This window comes from Amblyomma americanum, chromosome 11, assembly GCF_052857255.1.
Source record: "Amblyomma americanum isolate KBUSLIRL-KWMA chromosome 11, ASM5285725v1, whole genome shotgun sequence".
Classification (NCBI taxonomy): domain Eukaryota; kingdom Metazoa; phylum Arthropoda; class Arachnida; order Ixodida; family Ixodidae; genus Amblyomma; species Amblyomma americanum.
The window spans coordinates 50,947,602-50,961,742 of NC_135507.1; the positions used below are offsets into that span (position 1 = coordinate 50,947,602).

Here is a 14,141-nt window from a genome sequence, read left to right on the forward strand (position 1 = left end):
TAAAAAAATCATTGCCCTTCTTATTCTGAATTTTCACTCCTCAAATAAGTGCGTGGACCTGCGTATTAATTTCTGCGTTGATTAAAAAATGTTAATTCTACTATGCCCTATAAACGAACTCGCGATTTGCAAAACAGCATGAAACAATCTCCAAGAATACGGTAACAAAATAAATCCACGCTATCTATATTCATTACACCAGCTACTCGTGTTAGACATCTTCAAGCTGAATATCTCTCTTACAAAACTGGTCTATAGACTTCTTATAGCCTCTGTTGCCTTCCTATAGATATTACTTTTTGTACATTGATAGTCCATAGGCTGTCTATAGACAAAAGTCTACTAAAAGTGTAAGGCCATAAATCTAAAGATTGTCTATACCCTGACTAGGATTTGTATTACCTATAGACTGTACTCTAGGGTTTGTCTTTAGAAAGTCTGTAGACTTTGTCGACAAAAGTCTATAAAAAGTCTATAGACTGTGTAAAGAAATTTTTGTGACGGCTGCGCCTGTAATAAAAAAGGCCTTTGTCTATATCGCAGTGTGGTGTAGCTATATTCTACTTTTAAAACTGCGAGCGAGTAATAATTAATAACAATAATTGGTTTTTGGGGAAAGGAAATGGCGCAGCACCTCTCCCATATATCGTCGGACACCTGAACCGCGCCTTAAGGTATGGGATAAAGGAGGGAGTGAAAGAAGAAAGGAAAACAGAGGTGCCGCAGTAGAGGGCTCCGGGATAATGTCGACCACCTGGGGATCTTTAACGTGCACTGACATCGCACAGCACACGGGCGCCTTAGCGTTTTTCCTCCATAAAAACGCTGCCGCCGCGGTCGGGTTCGAACCCGGGAACTCCGGATCAGTAGCCGAGCGCCCTAACCACTGAGCCACCGCGGCGGGTAACTGCGAGCGAGCAAGTCGTGATTTCGCGCAAATTTTTCTCCAGGTTCTCATTCTGGTGGTCTGCTTCGTCGGGTACCTGGGCTTCCTCTCGAAGTCCGCCGTCGACGAGGTCTTCGATGCACCGATGTATGTCAGCGGCGTGTCAACCCCGTCGTGGTCGTTCTTGCACAGTCATCCCGACGGTCACAAAGATGGACAAAGGTCAGCTTCGTCCAGCGAAAGGGCAACGGACACCATAAGTGCTGCTCACCCAGTTCAAACAACCGCTTCTAATATTCCGTAAATTTGAATCGCTTTTATTCCGGCTTTTTGCCAAAACGACATGAACAACATAAGTGTGCTAGGCCAATGAATCAATCATGTGGAATCTCTGATTGGCTTCGATGTCGGAAGAGTTTGTTAAGTGGAGCGTGGTTTGAAGGTCATCACATTCGTTCTGGCTAAAACGGACCAACAAATTTTTAATAGCTTAACGGTCACTTAATCCGAGACAGACATGACGGAGCAGAATAGTGGAATCGTTCAGCTGGCTGAGCTTATGTATTCGTGGCAGCTTTCTTGCAGAATTAATTCGTGTTAGAGAAGTTTAATCCGAGCAGTTTAGGCCCGAAACGATCACCTTCAAACCGTATTAGACTGTACGTATGCAGAACTAAGTCTACGCTTCTGGATTGTGATTGCAAGAACAACACTGAGTATTACACAAGGCAAAATTATCCGCCTTCTGAGCTGTTAACGCTCAAGAAATAATGGTTGTTTGCTAACATTGCGCCCACTTATGCGTCTAGACAGCCGAGTCTTTTCATATCTCATAATTTTAGCCACAAGATGTCTTCAGCACGTTTTTAACTACTTCTGCAAACCTGTGCATTGTTTATGCATGGGTATTCACGTGCCATCCACGTTCCATCAACCTGCCGAATATACGTCACAACATACGTCACGGTAGCTTTCTGACAGGCATAGAGTCCCCCCGTCCTTATAAACCAGTGGTTGCTAATCCTCTGTAGTTTCTTTTTTAGCAGCCTGACAAAAGAGAGCTTCGCTAATATAGTTCGCTCAGGAAAGCGGTCCGGCCTCGTCACATTCAGTATCACATACAGCCGCCGCCGATATTGTGTGAATGTTTTCATGGCTCCCAGAGAACATCATGCACAGTTCTACATTTAGGCTGCATTTCCACTACACCTTCAGCGCCATCTTAAGTGCATTCAGCTTAGCAGGCGCCCAGGTGTCCTGTGTGTTGAAAATTCCTTCGTTGGCAGATATTAGCCCAAGGCTCGTGAGTCAAGCCTTCCGTGCTGTAAAATTCTGAGTCAATATCGCAAACATAACTTCCTTATAAATATCAGCCTATATTTCACTGTTTTATTATCTTTAGCGACTGCTAAAAGGAGAGCGCTTCAGGCATCATGAAAGCGCCATGATTTGCTATATCAGTGCTTGCGTTGCCTTTCAAACGATTTCATATTTTCGAACGCAGCAACATCTATCAATGAAAGCACAACCTTGGCTTCCCTTTTTTATTTACTCGTTTTTAATTTACTCAAGTTTCGTGTTCAGAGTACAGTCGCGGACAAAAGTCTCCAGACCACGTGTGCCTCAAACGAAGCCGATAGCCCTGCTATTAGCCGGCGGCTGAAGACCACACTTGTGGAGGCGATCGGCCCCGCAACGCTCACGAGAGGCACGCAGCCTCCACTTAGCTGCCTACAGGAAGTTTTAATAAAACGGAGGCTTTTAATAACCGGAGGAGGAGTGATGGGGGAGGTGATGGGCGATCGGCATCATAGTGTTGGGCGGTCGGCTTGACGTGGCTCGCACGCCCAACCATTTGCCTACAATTTCAAACCTCTTTTTATTCCCCCTCCTCCACCCTCCGTTTAATCTCAAGAGGTTGTAGTCGTTTTAATAGTGACGTTGTATTCCTTCTGGACGATACACTGCACAGCTGTCATTTTCTGTCACCGGGTGCAGGAAAGCGAGACCAGGACCAAATCTAGAACCATGACGTTCGAGTGACAAGAGGATCCCGGCGCCGATCGCGAGCTCAGTGGGCGACGGTATCCCGTTACAAGTAGGGCCAAAGGTGTCCAACAGCCGGTCCTCGTGCGCATTTGCCGATTCAAAGTCTGTTTATCAACGAATAAACAAGGAACCACCCGGCGCTAATTAACCACGGTGCTGACGAAGGCTACAAAAGCGCAGGTGTCAGCATCTGTGCTCGCGGAAGCTCCGACGCCATCCAGGCAGCCGCGTCCCGGCCAGCTTTCGGTACCCACAGTTCCAGGGGACCAAGCCATGCTCCGTCGATGTCGCTGCACCCAGCTTCCCAGGTTTCGCATGACACTAGCCCGGAATTCGACATTGCGGAGCAGATGAGCAGGTCAGCAAAGGCTGCCCAAGGGCTGCACCGCGACGACTGCTCGGACCTTCTCTTTGCCATACTCAGAAGTACGGACGCCATGCAGGCAGCTGCGTTTGCCCCTGACGCTAATACGTTAAGCAGAGCGGGGTTGGAAATTCGGGTGGCCCCTGTGTGGCAGTCGCTCCGCTTCTACGAGCGGCCTTTTCCGCTTTCCGTGGAGGAATCAACGAAGACGGCGGGTACCTCGTCATCAGTTCATCCCGAACCCAAACTTTTGCCGTTAGGCCGCCACTAACTACGCCGCCTATTTCAGAGAGGTGTGACAAGACCGTGCATACCAGCAGTTATTAGCTAACGTCTGAAACTTTTATTTACTCTTATTATTCGTCTTATAATTTCGGTGTCCTTCCAAAGAGCCTAACAAAGGGCTTGCATTTATATTGCGAACCTATTTGGTAAATTTCGATTCTGGTTCATGAATTTTTTCAGTGTATACGTTTTTTTTATTAAGATCTCTAGCCAGGTGTGTTGCTGGGCGAGTTGGTTGAGGTACACATTCTGATAAAAACAGAGCGCTGAGACAACGAACGAGAACAAGGAGGAGACACAGTTGTGTGTCCTCCTTGTTCTCGTCCGCTGTCTGCGAGCGCTGTTGTTCTCAGAATTAAGATCTCTCCCTGCTGTTATGCTGCTTCCGTCAGCACTCTTGTATGGCAAGCGGAAGCGAAAGCTGGCTTGTGGAGAAACTAACGTACCAGGGCGGCTGAATTTCCCAATCATCTTTGAATTCGAGAAGGAACGACATTTGGCTGCTGACCCACCGGTACCTAGTGAAACACCGCGCACAGAAAGACGGAACAGAAGAAAGAAAGACCGGATGAACAAGATTACTTCTTCACGGACGGGATGAACAAGAGCGCAGAGACCTCTGGATAGAATGTCGGGCCAGTTGGTATTTGTGCATCATCAAACAGAGATCACAAAAAAGACAGAACACGAAAGGAATGAAGGGGACGAAAAAGAGCGATCGCCACGAGACGAAGCGCTTTTCTTCGTCTCGTTCCTTCTTACTCTGCACTGTTTCGCGATGTATAAATGGTAAATGGCCCAAAGTTATACGTTACTGAGGATCAGAGGTCTCCGGAAACAATCCCTACTGCGGTGGCCACGTTTGAATGTAGGTACAGAGAAAATAGCCATGCTCGCCACAATGCCAGGTGCACGTTGTTGAACATCTAGGCTCCGAAATCTTTCCGGAGCCCGCCACTGTGCGCTCATAAGCCCACATGCAGTTTCGGGGTGATAAAAAACTTGTCGTACAATACCATAACATACCATGCCATACTATAGTGTGCCATGCTAGACCATACCATACCATACTGTACCATATCATTTCATTCAATACCATATCATACCATACCATACCATATTGTATTTTATTGTATCACTACCAAGACTTCAAAAAGTTTGCAGGTCGTTGATGAAATGCGTAGCGCATTGCGAGACTGCTATACATACTATGCCACACAACAGTACGTTCACGCCGCGGCCGCTGTCAACGATCGAAGGCATTGCCAAAAAGCTGTGAGCTAAATCTGAACATTTTTAGTGCGGGACTTATGCGATGTGCATGAAATATTCTGCATTTGGGGGAAATAAAACTCATCATTCCTTTATTTCTATTTGCGATTTGCGGCCGAAGTGTGACAGCACCGAAGTACATTTTTTTTCCGTCCACTAGCGTCACGTCCACTCTTCAGACAGGACACTATAGACGTTTTTAGCATACCGGAGACGTACTAGCGGAGACGTATACCGGTTTACCGAACCCCTTCTGCGCACGCGCAGTGGCTCCCCCTCACCGCAACAATGCCTCTGCGCATGCGCAAGAGGGGTCCGGTAAACCGGTATACGTCTCGGCTGGTACGTCTCCGGTATGCTAAAAACGTCTAATATGAAGCCGCACTCTCGATGCAGCCACCACCCGCAATGACTAGTAGGCTGGACCTTGCCTCAACCGAGCTCAAAATATGCAATGACCTTTTATGCGACAGAACTTGAAGCCCTTTAGGCACAAAGTGCCTGTGGGTCATAAAATTCGCCCATTGGCTGAACGGAAGTCACGTCACCAGACTGGAACGTATGCCCTTTGGCTGGGGGGAAGTGACGCCACCAGAGGGAGCGTTCCACACTGGCAGAAGAGAAGTGACGTCATCGGACTGGAAGTGACGTCACTTCTGCTAAAGGCATCAACAGCTCCTAATGCCATCGCAATGCCAACACACAATGAAGTTCGGCGTCTCTGAATTTTTTGTATAGATGCATAGAACAAATGTTCAAAGAATCTGCATGTTTTAATTAAAACGCTGTCTGCTCTATAGCTGTCGTACATTTCCGCTCGCTTAGATGTCATTTAGTTTCCCAACGCCTCATTGTGTCGGTTCATTATTTATACAAATGTGATTTTAGGAAGTTGTACCGAAAATTCCTGCAACAAGAAAACACTCTTCGTAAAACACCAAGTGGTTTGTTCCTCCCTCTCACACTAACTACATTTCGCACGCCTCATCTGCTGAAATATAATTAAAAACGTTTCCCAGCAATTCGTAGTGGATTGCTTTAAGACGACGCGAGGATAGAATATTGCAGGTGCATGTACGAATACGTATGTCTTGTTCGTGTAGTGGACATGCTGGATGAAATTATTGCCATTATTTTTACTACATGTATGGCCCCGTGTACTCTCGTTTCTTTCTGTACACCTTCTCAAGATGTGGCCGGGGCACATCACGCGATTTCCATCAGCTCTTTCTCGGGCCGACAAACTTCTGTGGTGTGAAAAGACATTTTTAATTTGATGAAAAGCAAGCAAGAATGTTTTTGGGGTGGGGGGCATGCGCCACAGGGCAGCTTGACGATGGTGATAAGTTAGAGGAGCTCCCAACACTGGTGCTTTTAGGGTGTGGCTAGGCAGGTAAGTGATGGGCATCGTCAATTAGCAAAACGCAAGTTAGCGTTGGCCATGCACGAGGCGATCCTAAACGAGCTTAGTCCTTGGCCGGGGCTCCGTTGAGTATACGGACCCCGTCTGCAAAAGGCGTAGCCAGGTCTTCGCTTTAGGCATCTCCGCGCGGATTTCCCCGGGAACGCTCAAGAACCATGCTAAGCGATACTTTTCGCGAGTGCGACGTCGCTTTCAGTGGCCGCCCAAGGATTGAACACTTTTCACTTTACAACTTTTCTTCACAGTCTGGACCAGCACGCCTTGTATTTTCTGCGAAATGTTACATAAATCGGTGTCGCATTGCTTTATTGTATATGGTGTGCGCCTCGTCAGGAGACTCCAGGCTTGAGTCCCACAATACTGGCGGGCACTTTCAAAGGATGTACATGCCTGGCCACTGGGACGAGGTCTCTTTTTTTTCAAAAGATACCATATTTCTTTTATTTTGGCGACTTCGACAGGATTGGTACTGTAGTATATTTACTCCAAACGCGCCATTACCTACGACATACTGCAGTAAAGGCAGTAAACAAGTCTGCGTTTAAATATGTTTATCGTTTTTCATTAAATATAAAAACTGACGGAAATATATCTGGCGCCAGGAATGGCCTAGAAATTCAGCCCTTTAGAGTGCGCCATAGAACCACGCGTGCAGTACGCAGCATCTTCAAGTTCTTGTCGACACACTCGCACTTGTGGTTGTCGTAGTAGACGTCGTCCAACAGGACGCAAGCGCCGGGAAGCGCACTGATCTTCTTGACCTGCGAAGCAATACAGTATAGTCAGTACAATGCTAATATGAACAATAAACTTTAAAAACCTACATTTTGCTTCACACTGGTGTTTTACACGTTTGGAACCAACTGATATATATATATATATATATATATATATATATATATATATATATATATATATATATATATATATATATATATATATATTATGTCCGTGTACTGTGCGATGTCAGTGCACGTTAAAGAACCCCAGGTCACGGAGCAAGACTATACAGGAAGTGAAACTCTCGTCTGCGAGAGCGAGCGCAGGCGACCAGATTCACAGTTGTATGCGCCGACGGGGGCGCATGCAGTGGCGGCCCCTTGCGGCGCCTCGTAGAAGCAGAAGGAAAAAAAAATAAAAAATGCAGCGCCCGGTCAGGCGGCTTCGGCTCCGCTCTCCGGCGGCGCGCGCTCAAAGCAGACGAAACGGGTGTTTGCTTCAGCGGGCACTCCGTGACGTAGTATTTCAGTAGTTTCTTACCAGGCCGCCAGGCGCCGCCAGCAGGATAGTGGCGCCGCGGGCTTGTGACCTTTTTTGGTCGCCGCAGACGGGGGAGTTTCCACTCCTATATAGTCTTCCTCCGGGCCCCAGGTGGTCGAAATTTCCGGAGCTCTTCACTACGGCGTCCCTTAAAACCTGAGTCGATTCGGGACGCTAAGCCCAATAAACTATATTAGCATTCATTGATATCACAAAATAGGTTGCGTTTATGAGAAAACCAGACACGAGACAACATTTTGTCGTCTACCACCGCATGCTGTGGAGCACAAGTTCCTCGACTCTCTAAGGCTTTGGGCTAAACTTTCGATGTTTGTCTACGTATTTTCAATGTCGCTGCTGGTAGTTATTGTTCCCGCAGAGCATTTGTAGCAGACTTTGTAAAGAAGCTCACGCTCTTTTCCGAGTTTACCTTTTCCTCAAATCCTTCAGGAGTATCGAAGACAAACAGGGCGTCTGTGTTCCGTACAAAATGCGACAGATCCGTGGCAGCCTTGGTTCCGCTCTTTCTTTTGTACTCATCCTGGAAAAAGGAGTTGAAGGTATAAAAACTCTACTCATATGTTAACGTTCTTGAGGCACCGTTTTTGAATGAACAAGCTATGGACAAAATAAAATCGCGGACAACGTGAACGCTACATACATGTAGTAATGCTCATGTTGCCGAATTGGTCACGTGAACATGGAATACAATTACGTTGCTTGTGCCTTTCTTGCTTCCGCCTTGTTTTTACCCACGTAAGCCTCGAAGCATTTCTTTCACGCACGCCCCGACGGCCAGCCTTCTGCCAAAAGTTCGTCTGCTTTCGAAGAAACACGTGATATGTTATTTTAGAGAAGGTCATGTGTTTGAAATCTAGGGAAGTGTAAAGTTCTCTTATTGTGCATCGGTCACCTCTGTTCTTGTAACTGTCTTAGGAAGTTCTAGTGAAAGAAAAGTTGAGAGAGAGTAAAATAATTCTTGTGTTTTGTGGGCTTTAAGAGATCGAACAGCAGTAAGTAAAGGCCTTTTCAAGCTGATTTTTTGACACTTATGTTTTTCGTCCTTAGTCATGGCTTCTTTGTAGTAGTGTGAATTGTAATTTACATCGTTTTGGCCGTGTTTATGCCATCAGCTGAACTGCCCTTTTTTCTTTACAAGATGTCGAGAGACGTTGTTCGCCACCACATGAATAAGAAAAAACGTGCATCTGCAACGCCCAGTGTTTCACTTATCGTGCCTGTTATGTCCGTATTCACTGTCTTGACGTGCGCAGTAATAGCAAGAATAGTGCACCGAATAGCTACTGAGTTTAGCCTACATGCCTCTATTGCGCAGATGAATGCAATTACTTCCCTTCATTACCCTAGCGCTAATCAGTCAATCAAAAACACTTCCCTACACTACACCTCAAAACCCGCCATTGGAAAATGTCTCAAGAACTGACAGGGCTCGGCAGTAGCATTAGGTCCGTGTCGTAGCATAGAAACCTAAAATTACCGGAAAGGAGCCACCGCGGTGGCTGAGTGGTTATGGCGCTTGGCTGCTGGCCCGAAAGACGCGGGGTACTGTGCGATATCAGTGCACGTTAAAGAACCCCAGGTGGTCGAAATTTCCGGAGCCCTCCACTACGGCGTCCCTCATAACCTGAGTCGCTTTGGGACGTTTAACCTTCATAAAACCAAACCAAACCTAAAATTACTGGAAAGGAACGTTTGGATGCAGTTCATGACTGTAACGATGATCAAAAAAATCTTGTCTTTCAAAGGAAAAGAATTTTTACATACTCCTTTGTGTAACAGCCGCGGTTAGTGAGGGCACTGAAGTTTCATTGTGAGCGGGGTACATTCGCTTGCGTATGGCGTACGTTTGTGCGCCTACTTTGATTTCTTTCTAATGATATATCTGCCATTAGGGTTGGCCATGACGTTGAAAATTTATTGTTTAAAATTTTAATACGAAATTTTATGTGCTTGTTCGTTATTTATTCAACGTTTATGGCCGTAATTTTTATTTGTTAATGTGTGATCGAGAGCACCTGACTGTTAATACAAACGAGTATTAATTTTGAGTGCTTGTAGTTGTGCAAGAGAGTTTTATTCTCAGTGACGCTACTACTGGGGTTAAATAGTAAAATATAGTAAGAAAATTATAAATTTGATGCTAAATTATGATGATGGACGGCGCCTCATAATAGACACATTGTGAGGAGGTACGGAACAAGGATTCATCGTGTACTCAAATGCCAGCTGGGGCTTAGGCAGGCGAAGCAGGAAATTGTTTTTGTACCAACTTGACAGAAAAAATGGAGTTGTTCAGTATTTGTGTTGAGAGACTAAATTCAGTGCCTTCGCTGAAATTCCTTCATCTATTCATTGAATGAAGTTAATTATCGCTTCATTCAGTCCAGTTCGTCCTCTCTCTGTCTACAGACGGCATTTCCTTTATAATAATTGGTTTGGGGGGAAGGAAAATGGCACAGTATCGGTCTCGTATATCGTTGGACACCTGAACCGCGCCGTAAGGGAAGGGATGAAGGAGGGAGTGAAAGAAGAAAGGAAGGAGAGGTGCCGTAGTGGAGGGCTCCGGAATAATTTCGACCACCTGGGGATCTTTAACGTGCACTGACATCGCACAGCACACGGGCGCCTTAGCGTTTTTCCTCCATAAAAACGCAGCCGCCGCGGTCGGGTTCGAACCCGGGAACTCCGGATCAGTAGTGGAGCGCCCTAATCACTGAGCCACCGCGGCGGGTGGCATTTCCTTTGCGTTCGCAGTTTTCGCGAGCGTTGAATGCTGAGCCTCGCAGAGCAGAGAGACATGCGTACCGAGCAGTACATGACCTTTTCGACGGCGTTAGCGGCATCTCCAATGTCATTGGACCCGCTGTACTTGACGGCGGCCAGGCTGAAGGCGATGCAGTGGTTCCCAGAGGGCGACAGGCCGGCGCCGGCTACCGCCGCTGCGTACTCTCCCACGCGGGTCTGCTACGCAGGCCAAATGGCGCCGCGGTATAGTGTGGAAGTTGTTAAGTTACAGTGGGGGAAGCAATGAACTATGGAGTGAGACGACATTCAGAAACTACAGGCACTGAGATGCTTGAACGGCGCTTGCGTTACGTCTTCCACATCGCACATTTCCTCCTTCAAAAAATAATGGAACGCAATACCTGCACAAGCTGCTGTTATCTTTAGATTCATGCGTGCGAACTTTTGATCATCATTACGCCGCAAAACACATGCTTTTACGCCACATGGGGCTCCTTCGAGTGCGTTATGTCCGGGAATCTGAGCTATGCGGCCACTGCATCCATGTCCAGCCCTTTAAAAAAGTCTATAGATACTATATAGACTTATTATAGACTCTACTGCCTTCCTAAAGATATTTCTTTTTGTCAATTCATAGTCATTCATAGTGTATAGATGTCTACAGACAAATGTCTACTAAAAGTGTATGGCCATAAATCCATACGTTGTCTATAGACTTGTCTATAGGATTTGTATTGCTCATAGACTATTCTCAAGCATTTGTCCATATAAAATCTATAGACTTTATAGACAAAATTTTGTCTGTGGAGAGTGTATACACTGTCTAAACAAATCTTTGCAAGGGAGGCGCCTACAAGAATCCACTGGAACATAGGCAGGCTGAGCAGTACTATTTGCTTGAATCTCATAGTGTGAAATTAAAATGGCGCTAGTTGTTCCCGGGAAGATCTATTGATTCGCTAGATAATATATTCATCTGCTGTAATTTCTTCATTTTCTCAACGGTAAGCGGCAGGTGGGAATTCTGCGAATAACCTGCAGGTGCACGCGTGTACTCACAATGGCTATTGTTGGTTGGACAAGCTCTGCTTTGAAAGGGGCCTGCGCCTGAACAGTGTAGACTCGGAGCGACGCCAGATGAAAGTGCCTGTTTGAGAGACAAAGGAATTGGGACGGTTTGTGCTAAGCTGATTATAAACATATGAGACCTCTACAGTTCGGTTTCGACGTAGAACTTTTGAATGTACGTCAGTTCTTGATCAATGAGAAAAGGCATTGTTTGTTAAAACAATATTGCGTAAATTTCTTTTCGACCTCCATAACAACAACGCACTTGACAGGTCAGAGACGAAGAGACACAACATTGCGGTGTGTTGTGCGTCTTGTGGTTGTTGTACAAGACCCTTTTCCTTAGAATTTAACCCCCGAAAAGCCGAGCGCAAGGGTGGGCGAAATGTTGTTCAGCAGTGTGAATTGCTGGGTGAGTTGATACATGTTCAAGAGAAAAGAAAACGGCGAAATAAGACGCAGGACCAGGAGAAGACACACACAGACTGTCGCTGGACTTACAACTGATGTATTATTGGTTCTACCACGTATTTAAAGCCACACTTGCGCAAGTCGACATACTGCCACATTCATCAAACTCCGGACGTTATTACAACACAGTGCCACTCTTTGTGAGTGATAACAGACGGGTCGCTTATGCAATAATAATAATAATAATAATAATAATAATAATAATAATAATAATAATAATAATAATAATAATAATAATAATAATAATAATTGGTTTTGGGGGAAAGGAAATGGCACAGTATCTGTCTCATATATTGTTGGACACCTGAACCGCGCCGTACGGGAAGGGATAAGGGAGGGATTGAAAGAATAAAGGAAGAAAGAGGTGCCGTAGTGGAGGGCTTCGGAATAATTTCGACCACCTGGGGATCTTTAACGTGCACTGACATCGCACAGCACCCGGGCGCCTTAGCGTTTTTCCTCCATAAAAACGCAGCCGCCGCGGTCGGGTTCGAGCCCGGGAACTCCGGCTCAGTAGTCGAGCGCCCTAACCACTGAGCCACCGCGGCGGGTCTTATGCAAACACGTTCGCTCTTTTTGATTAAAAACGCTTCTAACAGTTCGCACCTGGACTTTCCGTGGCCGATAATGGTAGTGCTGTTAAGCAAAGCTGAGCAGTTTTGGCACTCTTTCACATGTATGGCCAAGTTGCTCCCTGTGCCAGAACGCAGCGTTCTTCCGTGCTCCCCGAGTCCCTTGTACTCATAAGAAAACCTGTCGATAGTCGGCGGTACTAGGAATAGAACCCGGCAACCTCCCGAATGCGAAGCGGAGCGCTCTGTTGTATGTGTCCTTCTCAGGTCTATCAAATGCGCTTTAGTTATGACAATGTTTGGGAATGTAATTTTATAATTTGGCATCATAAGCTTAGGAAACACCACGGCATATTGAAAAACCATCATTGAATGTTTCCGTCTATGGAATGAGCAAACAAGACTCGAGCATTCAAGAATCGAGCTGGGCACTAGAACTGTCTTAGAGTGCTTTAAATTGGAAACTAGACATGGCAAGGAAGTTATGTTGCTTTAGTTCGGTGGCGTGAGCCATGTAAATAAATCTTTACTTTCCAGCAAATTTGCATCCAGTGATTTTATTAGGTTTTCGTTGACAAATTGAAGAAAATTGATTCATTTCAATAATGGGGCACAGGTCTTCTGCTGCAAATGAGTAAGCTTCGCTCTTAACATGTGGCACTTCGAAATACGATTTCAATGATTAACTAACTTCGTAGCTCGCGGCTAGTATCGTGAAACGCAAGCTATATTCCAAGTAGACTGGCTGATAAAATTTCACAATCGTGGTGTCGCCACTAATTCTTTATTACCGGTTGCTCGAGACTGGAATGCTACGACTCTGGAATACTAAATGCCACGGGGAAGGATGGGGAGGGGTGGGGGGGAAGCAGGACAAAACATCACAGTCGTTAGGGAAGCAGGTATGCAGCAGGAACGTACGAATAACGCTGGGGGCTCAAGAAAACCGCGGGAAAGATATCTTAAAAATGCGGATGCAACAAGAAATCTGCCGATAAATATTCGAGGTGTAAACAGGGGCCCGAAACTATTCAGGGGCCCCAGAAAGGTGAAAGCGGCCACGATAAGAAGTATTCTTTAGTGGGCTAAAAATACGGACAAAGCAATCGGTGTACATGTAAAAACAGCACTTTAACATTTGTATGAGCTAGAGGCGAAAACTATTCGCCGATTATTTCTGCAAGCGGGTTTTCGAGGAACAGAAAACAAATTGCTGGAAATATATGGCGCCACCAACTACGCAGCTCAGAAAAGATGCCTTTGCTATCAATCTATACATACGTCAACTTGCTTGCTTTTCATGATTGATTTCTAACGCGTTAAAGCAAAAGAGAACAGCTGTTTACCTGGTTAACTATCGTACCTTCTGGCCGCGCCATTTTATATGTGCTAACCGGCCAAAATAATATCTCATATCGTGCAACGTAGGGTATTCAATGGGCATTATACAGTGAGACTGAACAGCCAGTTTCAAACTAAGGAGAGAAACAGTGCAGCTTACTTCATGATGTCTATTTTCACGCTGTCAAAAACGCCGTGAATGATGTAATGCTTGCTGTCGGCTAGCGTCCGCAGCTCCTGGGTAAAAATGAGAGAAGCGAAGCAGTAAGCACGCCCATTCAGCTCGTCCCGTTCAAACACATGTGTCTAGAGAGGGGTTCTCCATCGTGCACTAGCTTGCTTAATAATAATAATAATAATAATAATAATAATAATAATAATAAG

At 45.7% G+C, this 14,141-nt stretch overlaps 1 protein-coding gene across 2 annotated transcripts; it reads right to left on the minus strand.

Moving 5' to 3' along the window:
• Positions 1–6,769: 6,769 nt before the first annotated feature.
• On the minus strand, positions 6,770–13,992 carry LOC144110333 (uncharacterized). Of its 2 annotated transcripts, none has more exons than XM_077643184.1 (5): positions 13,918–13,992; positions 11,365–11,452; positions 10,366–10,521; positions 7,970–8,080; positions 6,770–7,040 (listed from the first exon to the last, which is right to left on the minus strand). In XM_077643184.1, the coding sequence occupies exons 1-5, from the start codon at positions 13,920–13,922 to the stop codon at positions 6,897–6,899; spliced, it is 504 nt and encodes a 167-aa protein (XP_077499310.1). In that variant the 5' UTR covers positions 13,923–13,992; the 3' UTR covers positions 6,770–6,896. The 2 variants fall into 2 exon arrangements, with proteins under 2 accessions (XP_077499310.1, XP_077499309.1); XM_077643183.1 differs by having other exon boundaries at positions 10,366–10,524.
• Positions 13,993–14,141: the final 149 nt, after the last annotated feature.